Below are 21,618 nucleotides of genomic sequence, written 5' to 3' on the forward strand. Positions count from 1 at the left end.
TGGCAAGAGATTTCAATTTAATCACAAATTTACTGGTCCATATAAATATAATATAAAATATAATTTGTCAAGAATTTAATTAAAAATATAAATTTATATGATTTTCATAAGCAATATCAGGTAATAGAAAAAAATGTTTATCCTCTCTAAAATACAAAGAACTGATGGTATAGAAAAATGTAATTTAATTTAAAATATTGTCAAATAAATTTAAAAACTGACTCTACTTTACCATAATTCTTTTATAGTAAAATCTGTCTAAAAAAAAACGATATTCTTATAAATATACTCATACTTATAAATAGAAAACAGAATAAAACAATAATTGTAAAAATAATTTTGATTGGGAAATTTGAACTCTTAAATTATGAACTAAAAAAAATACAAAAAAAAATGTAATTACAGAGTGTACTGACTTTCATTTTCAAATAACAATTGAAATGTTATGTGTCTGGATATAAATGATTTAGTATGATTTTTTATTTTTTTTTTCCATGATAAATTTTTCTATATAATTATTATACTTATATAAATAATTTACATTGTCATACAGGTATTTTCATCTAGGAATAGGAACTAGTAGTAATGATAATCAATAGCTATACAATGAAAAAATTAAAATAATAATCTACAAGTAGCTGTTTTCAAATAACAAAGAATATGATGAACAATTAAAATTTAACTTTCTTATGTTCATAATTCATAAGATTTTTTTTACAAATTATAATAACCAGAATACAACTTAAAGTAAAAAAAAGTAAAATAATTTGTCATGTACCATTATGTTTCGTCATGGCTATTTTCTGGAGATAATATTTGATTCATCAAATTAGTACTCTGTAATAAACCTTTACTTTCTTCACTACCAGTCACCGAAGTACTACTACCAGCACTATAAACGGAATCATATACTGGATTTCCAAAATGTCCACTTGGCTGTTAAAAATTCCTGTTAGTATAAATATTACAAGATTAAGAGACTTAAAAATTACCTTTTCTTGTAAAGGAAAAGCACGTTCTAAATGAATATCTTCATCATCTATTTCATCCTGTATGTACATTGGATTATTGACCTCTAAGTTTTCTTGCATTCTTACATGCAAAAATGAACGACCTCTACAAATCAAATGACATAATTTTTGAATTTTAGAAAAATTAAAGAAAATTCAAATAATTACAAATTTGATATTAAATTTACCTTCTTCTGAATTTGGTGAAGTAATATGTAGTACCAGTAACAACAATCAACATTATAACAATTAAGAATATGATCCATAATGCACTTAAACCATGATTATTATCTGAAGACGAGTATTCAACTATTAACAGGGTTATGCACCTATCTCCACCAAAACCTTGACGACAACTAAAAAATAAAATATTTTGATCTGAAAGCATTAATAATATTTAAATTATATATAATATTTACTGGCATGATAATTGTCCATTTGTTTCTTCAGGTTCAATACATGTACCACCATTTTGACAATAATTTGAACAAGTGAGCTGATCATTACATCGTTGTCCAGTCCATCCTGGACTACATTTACAATTAGGTTCATCAACTCCAGAATTTGATTCTAGATAACATGTACCATTATTATAACAATAGCCCAAGCATGAACCTGAATCTACAATTATATTACTACAATCAGGTGAGCCCCAAAGACCAACACACCTAAAAAAAAGAAATGGATTAGTGATTTTATGATTTTATAAATAATAATAAATTCAATAACTTGAAAAAAGATACAAATCCAATTTTTTTTATAAATATCTATAAAATTACTATAAAAAGTATATAGATTTTTTTGTTTAATTTACCTACAAGATGGTTGATTATTGACAATGATACAAGTACCACCATTTTTACACATTTCAGGATGACACAAGTTTTTAGTAGCATTTAACTGATCACATATAGGATGGTTCCAATTAGGATGACAATGTGTATGGCATTCATGATCATTTTTAGAACATGTACAGTTACAAATATTGATACGACAAGTTGGACCTTTGAACTGTGGTAAACATAAACATGCAGTAATATTGTTCTTTATATAACAAGATCCTATAAATATAAATACATATTAATATCACATGTTATAATCGGTAAGTTTATTATTATATAATATATCTAAGTAATCTATAATTTGTTAGATTTCAGAATTTTAATAAAAATCACAAAAATTGAGATGCTCAGTTAACCTTTCAATGTTTTACCTCCATTTAAACAAGTATTGTCTGCACAAACATTATATTCACAACGTTGTCCAATATAGCCGCTATGGCATTTACAATGAGGACCATTAGGATCTAAAAAGCAAGTTCCCTAAAAAATAAAAATAATTTTATTATTATAAAAATAATTTTAATTTACTGTTAGATATAACTTACTTTAACACAGTAGTTATCACAGTCTGATTCAGTACATGATGGCCCTCTATATCCAGCAGTACACTGGCATTCACCATGACCAGAATCAGATATTATACATATTCCTCCATTTTTACAATCAATATTCACACATTTTTCGCAATTTTTACCTATAAAAATTAATTCAATGCTATGTAATACAGAATCAATTTAATTTTAAATTTTAAAATGAAGAAATGTATAAAGAAAAAGACTAAATAAATTAAAAATGTATTAATTATGGACCTGTAAAACCTGGTAGGCAGTCGCAAATATTGTCAATACAATTGCCCCCATTCCAACAACCGCCTGGACAACCTCTTGGAGGTACAGGAATATCACATCTGTCACCAGTCCATTTAGATGAACATTTACACTAATAAAATAATAACAATTGTATAATGATAAGTAAAATAATAGTAAAAATAACAATAGCACCTTGGCTATAAAATCATTTTCAGCATTTGGTCCAGGTTCTAAATAACAGATTCCTTTGTTGAAGCAAAATGTATGACATGAGTAATTATCACATGTTTCTCCAATAAAAAATGGGTCACATTTACAACTACCTAGATTAGATGTTCCATTTGCAACACAAACACCCATTTTGCATGGTGGTTCACAAATAAAAGATGGGTTTTGCTTAGGCACACATTTAATGTCCTATAAATAAAAATGATTAAAACTCTATTTTTTATAGATTAAATATGTTACTAACTGTAAATGTAGGAACTTCCATTTGGTTATCGGCACAAAGACAAGTTCTATTTTTTGGATTAGCACTCAAAACACATAATGCGGTAGAATGACATGGATTGATAACACAATAGTTAACCACTACAATAATAAAATATTTTAATATATACATACACTAAAATGTGAATACATATATACACCACTTACAGTCCTTTGGATGTTTATTCTCTTGTAATATAACTAAATCAGTAGCTCTGAAGATGTTTTTTGACAAAATTGTCATATTTTTATCTCCAAACTTACTTATTTTTACAATAGTAGTCAAAAGTGATACATAAATTGAATCTTCAAATAACTCAATATTAGTTGGATGTTTACCTAAATAAAAATTATAAATTATAAATTATAATCGGAATTCAAAAATTATAACAGGAAAAATAATAATTATCATTAGTATTGTTGTATTATTAGCACTAATACATATTCATACTAATGTTTATTATAAGTATTAAATTACAATCAGACTGTTGCACTTAACACAATTTTTATGTACAAACATTACATTATATCAGCAGTTCCCAAACTTTTGTTTCCGTGGTGCCTTTTTTTGGGCCCAACTTAGCCACGGTGCCCAGCTGTGAATAATATTTAAAACAGAACAAAAAAAAAAAAAAACTTATTGATAATCAATTTTATTAATTTTATTAAAATTTAACTCAAGTATAAATTAATGCATTTTTAAACTTAAAAAATAAATAAATAAAAATTATTGTTATTGTGATTATAATTATTACATAAAAATATTATAAGGTTAAAAAGAGAGTATCCGAAAATACAATAGAAAATATTACATTATTTGTTATAAATTTTTTACGGAAACAATAAGGAAAAACAATTTTATACATTTTAAACTATTTGTTATGAACCGTAGACCGCGGTACCCATAGAAAGTGGTCGTGGTGTCCCTAGGGCATTGCGGTGCACAGTTTGGGAACCGCTGCATTATATTATTTAAAGGCCTATCATATATATGTGTATTTTAGGTTGAATAAAATTCATTCTAAATTTAATCAAAAACTGAAATATATAATCTGACATTAGATTTGAAAACTAAGATAGATTTTTTCAATACCGATTTAATGTATTGGTTGATGTAAAATTAATTTTTAATACTACTTTAGAAATAATCAAAATACTAAAATAGTTGCAATATTTCAAATAAAAATTATTTTAAAAGTGTATTATGAGCAATGCTGATTTTATGAAGAATTTATATTTTTTTCAAATAAAATCAGAGTATTCTTGGAAAGGTAGTATTACAAATAAAATCCTGTTCGGAATAAAAATTACACTTGTAGTTGGTTTGTAGTTTTAAACGAGTGTTTAAACTCAAGTCAGAGTCCATAAAAATATCCACACAATGTGGTGCCTTAAAAATACAGATAAGTTTAATACGATTGGTGTATATACTGAAAAAAATTAAATAACACTTAATAATAAGAGACTCCTTAATAATAGAGAATTATAAAAATTTCAAGAAATGTATAAATATAACATGTAATATTAGGCAACTTAGGCATATGTAATCATCATTAACACAAATACTAAAACTAAATTAATATGAAAAAAAAAAACGCAAATTACCTTTAGGGAATTTATGTATAACCCTTCGTCCCTTCCCATCTAAAGAAACAGATTCTATAGTGTATGGTTTTGTATCAGACCAATACAATCGACGTGTAGCATAATCAATTGTTATGCCTGCTGGGCTTCGAACAGAATCACTAATAAATGTTTTTCTGTTAGAACCATCCATTGAGCATATTTCAATATGAGGTTTACGGCCTAAATCAGACCAATACATTGACCTAATAATAAAAATTAACACATCATACATATGAGACGGCTACACAACAAAATAATTGAATAAGTTATTAACAGAGCTCGGAAGTTATAGCACTAAAAATGTTACTTTATAGCTCTTAAATATGCACTTAAAAACTCTAAAATATGAGCTATAAATAGCACGAAAAATTAAAAAATATGCATTTAACTTGGAAAAAATGTAATTTTACAAATTGTTGGGCTCATTAGACACAGTCTGGACTAATTGAATTATAAACTGTTAACAAAAATGTTAAATTATTTAAATATATTAGTAAAAATATACTTATTATTAAATTATTTTATATATTTACCTTGGAAATTATCCTAGATTATTAAAATGTTTAATAATCGAATGCAATAATATAATAATGGAATAACAATGACGTCACTAATTATTAATACATCAAATTTTCGATGAAAACATAAAATAATATTTGATGAGGTCTATTTGTTTCCAATAATTAAAATATTTTTTAAAAAAATAACAAAGTAAATACAATTATTATCAACAAAATGTGATTATTTTGTACATTATGTGAAAATATACTAGAAAATAGCAATTAAACCCGTAAATATGCAAAAAATAGCAAAATTAAAAGTTGTGTATAATATCCGAGAAATGAGAAACATATTTGTATCTTATTTTGAATGTTCTAAGATCAAACAAGAAAAATATGCATTTGCTAGAACTTCCAATCCCTGGTTATTAAAGATAATCAGAAGGATTTTTATGTGGTTATTAACAATTTTAAATAAATAAATAATAATCAATATTTAATTTTTACCAAATTTAAATTAGATTAAATAGTTAGTCATGTTTTTATTATTTAAAAATAATAATTTTGAAATCACATCAATATTTAAAAATAATTAATTTTTAATTAATTTTTTATAAAATAAAATTATATCATACCCAGATTGAGGATCTAGTACAATGTTTTGAGGTTTACGATCTGCTTCAAGTTTTACTAAGGTCCTTATGTTTTTTCCGTCTACTGTAGCCACTTTAATAGCTTTGGTTCGATTAGAATTTTCAATCCAATACAAATTCTTTGAAATCCAATCAACAGCAATACTTTCAGGAGTACCATCAGTTAGGACCTAAATAGAAAAAAATAATATAGAGAAGTCTAGAATTATTTTTCAATTAAGAAATAAAATAACATAATTAGTAACTAACAATTTGTTTGATATTTGTCACATCCCGAGTGGTTCGATTTGATTTTTTAACCGGATGATCAATAACTGTAGAATATAAAGCTTTAGAATTATGATCACTCCAAAACAAATAAGTTGCATTAATTGTCCATAATATATCAATTGAATGTATTTTATGAGCTGGTAATGTAACAGCTGAGTAATTATATACATTTTCATGAGATTTATATGGATCAACAAAAAAAATATCTCCTTCATTACTAGCCACAACTAATAATGCTGAAACACCTGTAATTAAATAACTTTTAAAATAATCAAATATCAAAAAATTTACAAACAATTAAATTGATACATACCAATTGCCTGACATGATTTATTAGGGAGGGATACGCTATAACCAGGTGCACAATGACATGAATGAGTTAAATTCTTTTTGGGTACACAAATTTGAGAACATGTTCCAAATTGACATGATGATTTAGTTACATTACATAACTGCTCATCTGAGTTATCAGAACAATCAAAGTGTCCATCGCATCGAAGACGTCGATTAATGCATTGACCATTTGCACATCTAAATTTACTTGAATCACAAATTTGACTAGCACTTGCACCTTAATTAAAAGAATATTAAAATATTATAAACATATTTTACATAACTAATATAATTCAAATTACAAGAGATGACAAAATAAAAACTACACTAAGTTATTTTGCTTTACTTACCTAACTACTCATCAATATCAAATAATCAATAATTTATAACAATGATAAAATGAAGTTTATTTATCTTTGAAGTAAATCAAGGTAGTTTTATATTACAATTATTTAACCCTTTCAGACCTGAGTTTTTTATATATTATATTTATAATATATTATATATATATATTATATTTATAATATATTATATATATATATTATATTTTTTATATAACGGATTTTTATAATTTATGTTGTTGGGTTAAAATTTAATAATCAAATGGATATAATTTTTTATTTTTCTATAAGAAATATTAATGAGAAATTGCATTAAATTCTTCAGTTTTATTAAACCAAAATATCATCAACAGTTTACAAAAGAAAAAAAAACAACTAAGAAAACATGAAATTTTCAAATGTTTATTAATAGCTAAAAAAGTCAATTTTTTGAAAATATTTCCATACATTATCATACATTGGAAATTATAAATCTCCACAATTATTTTTTGAATCATCATGAAAAACATTTTATTATACACTGTACATTATGCCATTTTTTGTCATTTTTATCAATTTTTGCAATTGTTAAGAAAACTGTTGGAAAATTCATAAAATGACCCCTCGAAGAATTAACTAAACATTTCTTAGCTGAGACATCCTATGGTTATGATAAACAGAACAATCTTTATAGTTGAAATTGTGTACACAAATATACAAAAAAAATAATAGCATATATCATTGTCAAACCAATACATTTTCCATTTCACTCAGAACCTAAAAATGTAGTTTATGAATATTTAAATAAAACTTTAAATATTATACTTCAAAGTCAATTAAAAAGATTTATAATTGAAAATATATTCAATTTTATTATTTTATAGGGAAATACTCACATGCAATTTTTGTTTCATCGGATCCATCACCGCAATGATCAGAACCATCACAAACGTTAGTGTTAAATACACAATTATTATTATCACATCGATATTTTCCAGGTGGACAAGCAACTAATGCACACATAGTTCGATTTTCATCACTGCCATCAACACAATCTTCTTCACCATCACATCTATTTCCAAGTGATATGCAATCACCATTATTACAAACAAATTGACCATTACGACTAATTGAACATCCCTTTCCAACTTTATCTGTGCAATTCCACTCATCAGAACCATCAGGACAATCTTGATCTCCATCACATCGCCATTTTCTTAAAAAAAAAATTATTTTAAGTAATGATCAAAATATTTCAGTTATATTAAAAAATATATATTTATAACATACGGTGAAATACAATGATAAGAACCATTACAATGAAAGTCATCAGCACCACAAATTACATGTGATTCACATTCGTCCTCATCACTATTGTCTGAACAGTTAGATTTACCATCACATTTTTGACTGGCTGGAATGCATCGACCATCAGAACATCTGTTAATACACATATATTTTCAAATTTTTGAAAAAATTGATTTAACAAAATAATTTTCAAAACAATTTAATATTTTTCAATTATGATTATACACTTTAAAGTAAATATATTTATAAAAGCCTAGTTTAAGGGATGCCAATTGAGATAAAACAGATAAGGCTAATACTGGCAGTTACACTTTTCGAATAAAGTGGCCACTCAAAGAAAAGAAACCCCAACCAGTGGCAAACATTCAATTATACCAACATAGGTCAATTATATGCTAATAGCGACCACCCACCCACTCATATTAAAATAAACTTAATCGCACAATAATATATAACTATACACCATATATGCATGAACAATGATATAAATTATAATATTCACCAACACCAGCCCTTAAGATCTATAAAAATAATCATCACCCACAACCCAATTTTTTTAAGTCGACTAAACCTTGGTCTATAATGTATGCACTAATGCTCCTAACATCACTCTCACTTGGCATAAGTTTCACTCATACAAACACAAATACACGTTGTAATCAAAAATATGCAGCAAAGTTATTGATCTAATACCTGAAATCCACTAAATCAAAAAGTTCAAAACAAAAAAAAAGTGTAAGGTTTATCATATGGTTATTATAAGATATAAAAAATTATTAAATTATATTAAAAAATAATAATGAGGTATTCACTTTTTGAGGAAAACTATAGAATAACTATATTAAAAAAATTAATTTTCACACAAAATAGCAATAAAGTATAAATATTTTTGATGAGCATCTAAACACTACAAATTATTTATTTCCAATTACCTAAATTCATATTCTGAACATGTTCTTGGTGAACACCCAATTTCATCAGATCTATCGCCACAATCATTTTCGTAATCACATCGCCAACGACCTGGAACACATCTAGTAAAAACAATTGTTAATAATTACTTATAATGATTCAAAGGCAGTAATTAATTAGTCCAAATAATTAATAAAATAACTTAGTTATACTTCAAAAATCCTAAACAAAAAACAATTATGAGCAAATTAAGGTGTAAAAAATCTAAAAGCCATAAATATTTGTAAAAATAATCATTTTAAATTTTAAAACAAAAAACTATTAGAACAAAAAAAACTTTTACAGGCACTAATCAACAACATTTTTAAACTGGAGAAATAGTTTAGGTAGCTTATCATAAATAATCGATAAACCTCAATTTATAAATCATTTTCACTTCTTTTTTTATTTTATTTAATATCAAAACTACCAAAAAATAAATATTTAATCTATGGAACTACTAAGAAAATCATAAAATGGCTTTCATAAAGTACTATCTGAATTCAATTTTTATTTTATATTATGTTTTATTGAATTGTTGACAAAATATATATATATATATATATTTTATCTCTTAAGATTTTTAAAATATTTATCTAAAATTGTATTTCAATAAAAATTGAAAAAAAAATGATCTTTTTCTAAACAAAACTATTTTAAATAAACCTCAAATAATAAAGTTTAAATCATAAAATTAAGCCTTAGTAAATTTTATCAGGATGTAAAAAATTCAATGATAATAGATTATGTGTGTATATATATATATATATATATATACATTAATAATGTATAATGATTAATAATGTTTGCATTATTTATAATTGCACATAAAAATCAAAAACTACAATTACATCATACTTCCTAAGCCTTATTGATACATTAGAGATAAAACTAATGGAATATACTCATATTATTCTGTCAAAAATTGGGATGATATAATACATTTTTATAATATAATTTATGTATAATCAAATACACTTGTATTTTGTATATCCTTAATAAACTCAACATTTAAAATTATTTTCACTCACTATATTACATACCTTTGTATAAATAATACACTATAATATTATATACATGTATATACTTACTTTCCGTTAGCACATTTGAAATATGTTGGGTCACATGTAACATTAAAACAAGAAGGTGGTTCATCTTCCATATCAGGACAATCTTTTTCGCCATCACACATCCATGTTAAATGAATACAACGACCATTGTTACAACGTCTCTCATCTGAAGCACATGTTCTAGAAGTACAATTTTCTGGTTCGTCAGAAGTGTCACCAAAACCACAATCATGTTCCCCGTCACACATAAATACTTTTGGAATACACTTTCCAGTTATTTCACATTTAAACTAAAAAATTGAAAATTATATTCAAAATTAAAAAATAATAATAATAATATTCAATTTAAATTAATGTATGTTTTACCTCTTTTACGCCACATTTTTTCAGATTACAATCTTTCTCGTCTTCCCCGTCCAAACAATCATTGTGACCATTACATTTTAGATGATTTGGTATACATGTTGGTTTTGGTAACTTGCCTAATTGAGAACCATGTTGACATTTGAAATCCGTGTCAAAACATGTATACTAAAAAATTTATAAAAAAAATGTGTTATTCTTGTAAAGCACTAAACCAAAATTTCTAAATTACTTCACTAGTAACACAATTGCATCTTAAAATGTTATAAATGTTATTATTTTGTAATAAAAAAATTACATAAGTATAAAAAAAATATGAGTTAAATTAGGTAAATAGAAGAAAGTTTAAAATGTGTTAGAAAATACAATACATCATAATTTACTTTACATATTATATACTATTTTAATTACGTTTTCACAATCCTCTTCATCAGAATTGTCTGTACAATCTGGTATACCATTACACAATTTTGATGGATGTATACACTGATAATTTGCACATTGGAACTGTCCAGGTGTACAGTGGAAGTCTGTACAATTTTCAGGTTCATCAGAACCATCACCACAATCATCCTGAAAAATATTACGGTAATTAAAATATATTCCAAATACAACAAGTTATAAACTTACATGTTTATCACAATGCCACCAGAAAGGTATGCACTTAAATGTATTAGCACAAACAAAATGAGATGAAGAACAATTAGCCATGCAATTCATATTATCTGGTGCAAGAATAAAATCTTGAGGACATGCACATGTTCTTCCCAAATTAGGAGATAGAAGACACAAAGCTTTACACCCACCATTGTTCTTTTCACAAGGGTTGTATGCTCCTAAATTATAAAATAAAAAAATAATTACTAACTAAATTAAAAATACAGAAAAAACTATTCTTTATAAAACTTGATAATAAACCAGTTAATATAATATTTAAACACATTTTTACTAAATCCAAGAATATCATAAAAACAGTTTAAATTGTACACAGAAAGTTAAGATTTATAAACTATAAAATATAATCATAATAGATTTACTTGATGGTTGTAACAAAGGATGTACAACTTTTAAATCCATTGGTCTATATGCAAGTGATGTAACATTTTGACAATCATGACCTGAATATTTATGACATCTATGAATATTTTTTGTTTCCCAATCAGACCAATAAACAAAGTTTTCAAACAATGTAATTGCAAAAATATGATGTATATTAACAGAAGGATTCATTTCTAGAAAAACATTTCAAATATCAGTTAAATTTCACAAACAATTTTTATGAATGTTTTAATTATTAATTTACTTCTGCTTGCGATTACACGCATATTTCCACCATTCAAGTCACAATAAGCAATATAATCTTCTTTAGCATCAGCCCAAAAAAGTTCTTCTGTACTTAAGCTTATTGCTAAAGCATTTGGCCAACCCAATGATTCGTTCAATATAGCTTTAGGTTCACTACCATCCATTCCAGCTTTACCAATATAAGGCACTTCTCCCCAATCACTCCAATACATATATCCTCGAATAGGATCTAAACTGATAGCTCTAGGCTCTTGTAAACTTTTATTTATTAGAACTTTTCTAAATTGACCATTAAGCTTAGATACTTCAATTGTATCTTTGCCCTTGTCACACCAATACAAGTTTTTAGCAACCCAGTCTACAGCAATACCATCAGGACTGTATATTACTGGACCATGCAATCGCTAAAAACCATTAATGAAAAGGGTTAAAAAATAGAAAATATATTCATATTTAAAAATGTACCTTACCTCAACTAAATTATCCTTGCATTTTCGTTTAATTGTACTGCCTTGATTGGTTATGTCAGACCAATAGAAACAATTATCAGAATAATCATAATCAACAGCAACAACATTAGTTAAATTATTAATTAAAATTTCAGTTTCCATTCCTCGTAAATCAATCTGTTTAATATAGTGTTTACTTGCAAAAACTAACATTGGCTTCTCAACTGTAAAAAAAAAATAAGAATAAGGCATTTAATTGAATTTTTAAAACTTTGCAACCAGTTTTAATTTTCATTGATAAAAAATATAATTTTAAATATTACTTGTTGAAGCTTTACATGAACGACCATCTGGTAATAATGTATATCCTGCAGTACAATCACACTTAAAAGATCCAATTGTGTTGTAACATATTTGGCTACAAGGTTTTACTATTTCAGTAGAATTACATTCATTGACATCATGACACAATGAACCTACAGACTTATATCCAGGAAGGCATAAACACTCATAACCAACAGGATGATCTATGCATAATTGTTCACAAGGTCTAGATACTTTGGTAACATTTTCCAACATACACTCATTTATATCTAAAAAAATATTTATTTATTTTTTTTTTTTTTTTGTTTAATAGACAAATAGGAACAATGACATTTTCTATTTGAATAAAATTTTAGTAAATATTATCAGTAAAATAACTATATATAAAGAAATACTTACTACACTTATTTTCATCACTGAAATCTCCACAATCATCTTGTCCATTGCAAGTCAGATTTGCATCAATACATATTTTATTACGACATAAGAAATGATTAGGCCATGAACAAGATATGTCTCTATAATTTTCTAGAAGAATTTACAGAAATTACATAAAAAATTACACAAAAATATATTACTTATTTAATACTTACTGCACTCTTCTGTATGTACATTTTCATCAGAATTATCACCACAATCATTTTGTCCATTACAAACATCAGTTCGTAATACACAAGCACCATTTTCACATGTAAATTCTTTAACTGCATCACATATCTTACAATTATCAGGCTCATCTGAATTATCACCACAGTCATCATGACCATCACAATAATAAGCCTTATTTGAAGTAATTCAAAATGTTAATAAATATATGAATACATTTAGTTTATGATTTAATTACTTATTACAAGAACCCCATAAAAGATAGACATTTTGTTAATAAATGCATTGATTTGTACAGAAACTCCCTTTGTGCGTCTTATTTATTTATTTGTGTCTTTGAAATTTTTATTTAAAGTAGAAATTCTATATGTGACATAAATTAGGGGAATTTTTTATTAGTTTCTCAAACATTTTAAGTTCTGGACTAAATGGATTTTGTAATAAGCAATTTAATTACATTATTATAAAATATCTACCTCAAAAATGCATTTCTTATTAACACATTGAAATTTGTCCAAAGAACAAGTTGTACTGTTAAATATTTTACTACATCTTTCTTCATTCTCATCTGAACCATCTCCACAGTCATTATCTCTATCACAGATCCAAGCAGATGGTATACATCGACCAGTATTATTACAATGGAAATTACCTATTGGACAATTTCTACTTGCTGTAAAAAAAAAAAATTCTTAATTTGGATACAAAATATATTAGTACAAAAAAAATAAATAGCATACAACAATTTAAAAGTTCATCTGAACCATCAAAACAATCTGAAGCTCCATCACATTGCCATGAGACTGGTAAACATTCAAAAGTATCATCCTTGGTTTTGCATAAAAATTCAGATGATTTACATTTAACAGCTAAAACATAGGATCGTTTAATTAAAGAATTATTTTACATAAAAACCAATTCAAATTTAAAAAAAAATGCATTTAATAACATTAAATAGTTAAAAAATGTTTGTAGCTTTACTAGATAGTTATGCTTCAACTTTCCAAAACTAAATTTTTACATCCATCCATTTGTAAAATATTTCCATTAATTACAATTTAATTTAATAATCAATTCCAAAATAATTTTATCCACAACAAAGCCAACTATCCAATTTCTAGTACATTCATTCTCTTGACCTTATTTTCTTTATTTTTCCACTAATAACTGTATTTTCCACTCGATCAATACACACCCGACAATTTCCAATCTTAAGCAAACTGTAAATAATTGAACATTTTTGTACACCTCCATTAATTGGGAATTTGATTTTATTCTCTGATTTTGTTCCACACAAAAAAAAAAATAAATATACATCATGATAAAATTAATTCTTCTTCTTCTTCATAATTTATTAAAGGCCATTAAGGCCCATTATCGCACCACAAATTTGCTTCCACCTGTCTCTATCCTGTGCTACTGCTTCCATATCTTGTATTCCAATTAAAACTAATACTTTATCTACAACTCTTATTATCTAGATCAACTGAATAATCTTAATAATCAAAAATATAAGACATTTATGTAACATCTATAAAAACATAAATTATTCAAAACCCAATACACTCAATCATATTAACAGAATAATTATTTACAACTACGCATAAAATGAAATCCTTTGTACTATCTGTGCATGATTTCTTCAGTAACTACTAAATAGATTATATTTCAATTTCAATGATGAAAAACTTTTTGCGAGGATAGTGTATAATTAAAAAATAATTTGTTAAAAACCATTTAAAGTAAAAAAAAAAAAACAACTCTAACCAATTTCTATGTAAATTATAGAGCAGTATTTAATTTTCATTAGAAAACACATTTTGTTAGTATAATGAAAGGTTTTAGTGACAAAGTTAAACAGATAATAATAGTATATATTAGGATGTAAAGCAATAAAATTTAAATTATTTTTGGAAAAACCTTAAAAAATATTGATAATACTATGTAAAATATATCTAAATTAAATAATAGCATATTCATATTCAAATACAGAAATATTTCCCATCAAAAGTAACATTGGATAAACTTATTAGTGAATATATAATTAGACCCAATTCAATATTTTAATATAAATATTATTATATCAAAAATATGCAATTTAAAAATAAAAACATAAAAAATTAACAAATAAATAATTCATTTTTTACTGTATAACTACTTACGACAATTTTTTTCATCCGATGGCAATGAAGTATTAAACGAATCACCACAATCATCATCACCATCACATTTCCATGATTTTGAAATACATTTACCATTTGAACATTTAAATTCGGTAGATAAACAATTGTTTTTCATAGGAACTAAATCTTTTACTAATAAAAAAACTTCATAACTATTTGCAAAAAAACTAAATAAATGTATCAAAATCTTACTGAATGAGCAATTTTGTTCATCACTATTATCCCAACAATCATTTTGACCATCACAAATCCAACTTGGATGGATACAAGCAGTAGTTGTATTACAATTTATTAAGGTAGCATTCAATAATAAATCTTCACAAATTTTAAGGTCTAAAAATAATTAAATTAAAATATAAAAAAAAATTATACTGCAGTCAAGGAATAGTAGTTTAACATTTAAGAGAAATTGAAAATATTACAAGTCAATTAGCTTTAAGAGGTTAACCTTGATTATATTTAGAAATAATGAGAAATACAGAGTGATCGAGAATTCGCGTATTGTATTACATTTCTTTTCTTTTTTTTTTTTTTTTTGATGCAAATTCAAAAAAATATTCAAAATTAATTTATACATATGCATTGTGAGTGTTTTACAATACATACTCAAAATGGTTATGTTGTCATTAATACATGCATGAACACGTTTAATCACTTTTTTAACCACTATGTGGAGTATATGCTAGTACTGATTAACTTAATCTCCATTTTTTTTTTTTTGTTACTCTTCAGTTAATCCAATGTTTGTGGTCTATTTTTATAAACCCTTTCTTTAAAATTACCCCATAGAAAGAAATCTGGGTCTAAGATTAATTTAATCAATGCTAGTATACTCCACAAAGTGGCTATAAACAAGATAAAATGTGTTCGTGCATGCATTAATGAACAACATAGCCAATTTGAGTATATATTGTAAAACACGCATAATAAATATTTATAAATTAATTTTCAATATTTTTTGTATTTGTATCTATAAATAAAAGTATAAATAATTCGATAAAAATACTATTTACAAATACATTTATTTTGATGTGCACGACTTCTTAATCACTCTGTATTATAAGAAATTTCCTAATTTATAACATTATAACTATAAGTCATCAAAATTTGATATATCTAGGATTACCAACAGAGTATTATAATAAAATAAACAAATAGTATTAAAAACTTTAAAATTTTAATTTCACAGATTATATAAATTGTTAAAATAAAATAATCATCTGAGAAATTATAAAATAATTTATAACATTTATTGTATATTTAAAATATGATTTATCAACACTAATTAAAATTTAAAAAAAAACTCACATATAACATAAAACTTTACTATATTTTTTAATTATAAATAAAATTATTTTTCTTACCACAACCCATTTCATCACTAGAATCAGTACAATCCGGATCACTATCACATCGTAAATTTGAAGATATACATTCACCAGATTTACATTGAAAAAAAGATTCTGGACAAGAACAGTTTGTTTCATCGAAGCCATCAGGACAATCGAAATTTCCATCACATTTTCGATCATTAGGAAAACATCGATTTGAACAAAAGAAAAATTTATCAGGACAAGATCTTGTAACTAAAAATTTATAAATAAATAACATTAAATATATAAATAAAAATTTTGAAATTATTTGTTAAAAACTAGTTTAATGAACTACTAACCACAATAATTAATATCTTCATCAGATTCGTCTTGGCAATGATTTATACCATCACAAGTATTTTCAAAAGGTATACATTCATTTGATGAACATAAAAACTCATAACTTGAACAATTTTTTTCTGGTTTCATATCAACACATCTTTTTTTGTCAGGTAAAAGTATGCGTTTATCATGACAAGAACATTCTATAGTACCATTAATATCCAATTTACATAAATCCTCACAGCCACCATTAAGTACATTGAAACATGGATTTCTATAGCCTAGGAACAAAATAATAATAAAACATATAAATTATTAATTAATACTAATAAGGATTCTGAGAAATAAATCAATAAGAATATTTACAATCATTAATATTCTCAGCAACTGCTACAATTCCCATAGGTCTAGTGACATCTTTTCTTAACCATACAACATTTTCACCAGTATATTTGTCAGCTCTTAAAACTCCATGCAACATCCAATCAGTCCAAAAAAAATAATCACCAAATACAGCAATATCAAATGGATGTTGTGGATACAATTCAGCAAGCACCTATTCATATATTTATAATTATAAATTTTTGATCACGATTTAAAGATTATTATGAAAATACCACACGATTTGTTCCATCATATTCGCATCGCTCAATTTTATCCAATTTAGCATCACCCCAATAAATTTTTTGAGCCAGATGATCTAAAGTAAGAGCATTTGGAATCTGAATATCAGTTGTTATAATTGACTGTACCATGAATCCAGAAACAAAAGCTCTTTGAATACTAGGTTTTAAGTCATTCCAATTAGTCCAATACATGAGTCTAAAAAACAAATTTATAATAAAAAATTAGCATATAATAATATTATACATCTACAATTAATATAGTTATTGAATTTATACGGCTAATAAAAGGCAATGATGAAACTCATTAATAACAAATATCTCAATAAATTATTATTCATTAAGGCAAAATAGAAGAAATTAGTCATAAAGAGCATGTAAACAAAATATGAACTTCAGAAATCCAATATCAGTGAAAAAACAACTAATTATGATATTATAAATATTTTAACTACCAGTTAGGTAAAGTACTCTTTTTATAGTTTCATTTATCTATTTAAAATGTCTAAACAAGTAATTTTCAATATAGTATCAGAAGTCTGCAACACATTGGTAGGTTTCCAATTATTCTTTAATCCCCCTGTAATTATATTGCTTGGAAAACAAATTTTTATTTAAACATATAAATATATTATATTATACAATACATATTACATAACATTTTTATAAAATTTGTACAAAATGTTAAATAAATTTATTATAAAATAATATTGTTATTAGCCATGTTTATTTGATGTGAACGCGAATAATTAAAATGAATTATTATTAATTTTTCAAACAAATTTGAACATTGAATATGTTAATTATTTTTTTTTTTTTTTTTTTTTTTTTAATTATAATTGATATTTTGATAGTATAAATATTGATTATAATTTATAATAGAGATGTAATGTATATTCAAATAATCGAATTATTTAAATATTCAAACATTCGAATATTCAAATATTCAAATTATTTACACAAGACCTATTAGAATTAGAATATTCGAATACTTGAATAATTTCCATCACTGATTTATAAATAATTAAATTGCTTATTCAGGAAATTTTAAAATTATAGTATTATTAATAATGTATTAATATATAAAAATATGTGTGTTTTTGTTGTTAGTTCAAATCATCAGAGACATTTTTAATCATTCATTTGTGGTAATCAAAAATTTACTTACAATCCACATATGTCAACTGCTATACCACGTGGTCTATCTGATTGTCCTAATTTTAAAATAACTTCGGGAGTAGAATTTGCAATACTTAAATCAATTCGAGAAATGGATGCAAAACTATTTGTCCAATACAGCATATTCTCTTTCATTTCATAATCAATACCTTCAACAGATCCTTGATCTACATTATGAAAAAAAATAAAATAAAAGTATACAGATTTGAAATTTACAATTTGAAAATAATATATTTACGTTCTGCTATAACTCTATGTCCTGTATCATTAAAATGAATAGCATCAATAGTACCACGTTGAATATCTGAATAAAACAATAAAGATCGTTCATAATCATATGATAATGCGATAATATTTTGCATAAATTCTTTTGATTGTAAAACTCGAAATGGTGTGTTTATATTTGTATTATTTGATATAATAATACTATCAATTTTATCCACACCAGAATACATAAGAAATGTAGAATAATCTAGAAATATAAATGTAATATATATTATGTACAATTTCTTATAATATTAATACAAATAATGAAAATAATTAAATATAGATACTTATTTATAGTTAATACCTTTACATGTTTTTCCATCAGCACTCACAATACCATGGGCACATGCACAAACTCCGTGAGTTCCATTAAATAAACATAATTCTTGACATCCTCCATTATGCTTATGACAAATATTAGTTCCTTGATGTCGATCTTTTGAAAATATTTGTACATCTTTGAGATGTTCACCAAATTCTCGTATTAATTCCTCAGAAGCAGATATATTATTAATGGGCGAAACCATTAACGATGAAAACTCTTGCTCTTGCATACTGTAATATATTTTTCAAGTATAAAATGCATCACAAAAATTATAATAATTGAAACTTACACTCCAAGCCAGTATATATAACCATTATGTACTACAACACTTGCTGGATTACTATGTTCATCTTCATACAAAATTTCATACTCTGTACCATCATAATTACATCGACCAATTAAACTTTGTTGGCAAAAATATAGCTTATGATTCTGTTTTAAAACATAGATTAATTAATAAAATATTAAAAATAAAATAAAATTTAAAAATTAGTTAATGGTTAATTCTTGTAAATTAATATATAAATAAACAAATATTTTACACATATAGAAATAAATGAATAAATAAATGCTTATTAGTCTGGAGTATTATTATATTCGTAAAGTACAACCAATTTTGAATTCAAAATTCATCATCAGGTATAAACGAAGTCAATAAAATCACAACTAAATATACTCCAAACTAAGCATTTATTAATTTGTTATTAACTTATAAATGGATTAATTATTAACCATAAAAATAATTTAACAGTAAACAACCTACAATGTAATCTAATGTAATATCTTCAATATAAGGTTGATCTTTGTTAAGTAGTATACTCTTCAAATTTTTTCCGTCTAATGTAGATCTTGAGACTCCATGATAACGTTTAATACTCCAAAATAGAAAACCAGCAACAGGATCTACAGCCAAAGAAATGGGTCGCTCAGGGGTATCTCCACCATCAAATACCACATAAGCATTAGATCCATTAAGATGAGCTACTTGGATAATATTAAGAGTAGGATTTGCCCAGTATATATGACCAGAAATCCAATCAATAGCTATTCCTAAAAAAAAAAAAACACATTTTTGATAAAATAAAATATTTAAGTATAATTAAATTGAATTATACCTGCTACCCAAGTACCCAATGTTATTTCCCCAGAGTGTTCATGGTTTATAATTATTTGTCTAGAAGTTCCATCACGTTTTATTCTCATAATGGTTCCTTGCTCATCATCAGACCAATAAATATAATCTAAAATATAATAAATTATAATAATGATACAAGTATAATTAATTTTATATTACCTTCATAAAAATCAATACTATATGCCATTGATGATTTTGACAATGGACTTAAGACTTGTTGTGAATCATTTTTAACCAAAGATACACCTTTGATTTCTGACTCAACTGTATATAATAAAAATTCATTGACACCAATACATTTTTTTTTATCTTTTGGATCAACAATAAAACCCGTAGCACAATGACAAACACAATCATCAACAGAAATTGGTAAACATAGATGAGAACATAATCCTTGATTTTTAGAACAACAATTAATACCAATTTGTAAAGATGGATCATATATACTTAATGCATAGACATCTGCAAAACATTAATATGTTAAATGATACTATCAACCAAATAAATAAATCATGCATAACAAAGTTAATGAAATTTTAAAATATTGCAATTTAGGTGTATACCTGCACTTATGTTACGAAATACTGAATTTCCATTACCAGTAATTTTATTTGCAACTCGAATATTCATTAATTTGTTATCTACATAATATATGCTATTTTTATATAAAGCAATAGATGATGGAAAGCTTTCTTCTGGTAAATTTAAAGAGGGGTTTACTTTAGAATCTTGAATACTATAAGATTGTATAGAATGTTTATCAGAATTCACCCAGTAAAGTGTATTTGTTTCCTGATCAATAGTTAAACCTGAAAATAAAATATGGTTTAAAAATCAATATGATTTTGTGTAAATAAGATTGTAATTGTTTAATAATAGGTACTTTATTTCTTTCCAAATAAAATTATATTTTGATTATTTTTAACAACATTAACCAATAGGTTACTTTAATTAAGATTTTATCTTTGATAACATATAAAGTTTGTTATTTATTCTAATCTAATAATACTTAAGATTTGACTG

General features: G+C 25.1%; 1 protein-coding gene across 1 annotated transcript in view; it reads right to left on the reverse strand.

Moving 5' to 3' along the window:
- Window positions 1-427: 427 nt before the first annotated feature.
- Window positions 428-21,618, reverse strand: part of LOC112681937 (low-density lipoprotein receptor-related protein 1B) — a 39,416-nt gene continuing 18,225 nt past the window's right edge. The window contains exons 26-69 of the mRNA XM_025552310.1: window positions 21,159-21,404; window positions 20,755-21,057; window positions 20,576-20,701; window positions 20,224-20,510; window positions 19,750-19,892; window positions 19,440-19,690; window positions 19,107-19,340; window positions 18,858-19,035; window positions 17,684-17,888; window positions 17,433-17,622; window positions 17,084-17,347; window positions 16,776-16,997; window positions 15,604-15,744; window positions 15,391-15,543; window positions 13,969-14,097; window positions 13,705-13,901; window positions 13,216-13,402; window positions 13,022-13,150; window positions 12,622-12,891; window positions 12,320-12,522; window positions 11,848-12,253; window positions 11,582-11,776; window positions 11,175-11,380; window positions 10,956-11,117; window positions 10,548-10,712; window positions 10,203-10,471; window positions 9,093-9,194; window positions 8,143-8,292; window positions 7,749-8,068; window positions 6,513-6,770; window positions 6,179-6,444; window positions 5,912-6,099; window positions 4,756-4,979; window positions 3,319-3,489; window positions 3,134-3,252; window positions 2,854-3,078; window positions 2,662-2,791; window positions 2,398-2,546; window positions 2,224-2,332; window positions 1,825-2,071; window positions 1,430-1,678; window positions 1,199-1,366; window positions 993-1,116; window positions 428-936 (exon numbers count right to left, since the gene is read on the reverse strand). Of these exons, the coding sequence (XP_025408095.1) occupies window positions 781-936; window positions 993-1,116; window positions 1,199-1,366; window positions 1,430-1,678; window positions 1,825-2,071; window positions 2,224-2,332; window positions 2,398-2,546; window positions 2,662-2,791; window positions 2,854-3,078; window positions 3,134-3,252; window positions 3,319-3,489; window positions 4,756-4,979; window positions 5,912-6,099; window positions 6,179-6,444; window positions 6,513-6,770; window positions 7,749-8,068; window positions 8,143-8,292; window positions 9,093-9,194; window positions 10,203-10,471; window positions 10,548-10,712; window positions 10,956-11,117; window positions 11,175-11,380; window positions 11,582-11,776; window positions 11,848-12,253; window positions 12,320-12,522; window positions 12,622-12,891; window positions 13,022-13,150; window positions 13,216-13,402; window positions 13,705-13,901; window positions 13,969-14,097; window positions 15,391-15,543; window positions 15,604-15,744; window positions 16,776-16,997; window positions 17,084-17,347; window positions 17,433-17,622; window positions 17,684-17,888; window positions 18,858-19,035; window positions 19,107-19,340; window positions 19,440-19,690; window positions 19,750-19,892; window positions 20,224-20,510; window positions 20,576-20,701; window positions 20,755-21,057; window positions 21,159-21,404 (8,816 nt within the window). The 3' untranslated portion in view covers window positions 428-780. The remainder of the gene's footprint in view (window positions 937-992; window positions 1,117-1,198; window positions 1,367-1,429; window positions 1,679-1,824; window positions 2,072-2,223; window positions 2,333-2,397; window positions 2,547-2,661; window positions 2,792-2,853; window positions 3,079-3,133; window positions 3,253-3,318; window positions 3,490-4,755; window positions 4,980-5,911; window positions 6,100-6,178; window positions 6,445-6,512; window positions 6,771-7,748; window positions 8,069-8,142; window positions 8,293-9,092; window positions 9,195-10,202; window positions 10,472-10,547; window positions 10,713-10,955; window positions 11,118-11,174; window positions 11,381-11,581; window positions 11,777-11,847; window positions 12,254-12,319; window positions 12,523-12,621; window positions 12,892-13,021; window positions 13,151-13,215; window positions 13,403-13,704; window positions 13,902-13,968; window positions 14,098-15,390; window positions 15,544-15,603; window positions 15,745-16,775; window positions 16,998-17,083; window positions 17,348-17,432; window positions 17,623-17,683; window positions 17,889-18,857; window positions 19,036-19,106; window positions 19,341-19,439; window positions 19,691-19,749; window positions 19,893-20,223; window positions 20,511-20,575; window positions 20,702-20,754; window positions 21,058-21,158; window positions 21,405-21,618) is intronic.

This window comes from Sipha flava, unplaced genomic scaffold (genome assembly GCF_003268045.1).
Source record: "Sipha flava isolate LNK unplaced genomic scaffold, YSA_version1 1_pilon_pilon, whole genome shotgun sequence".
Lineage (NCBI taxonomy): Eukaryota > Metazoa > Arthropoda > Insecta > Hemiptera > Aphididae > Sipha > Sipha flava.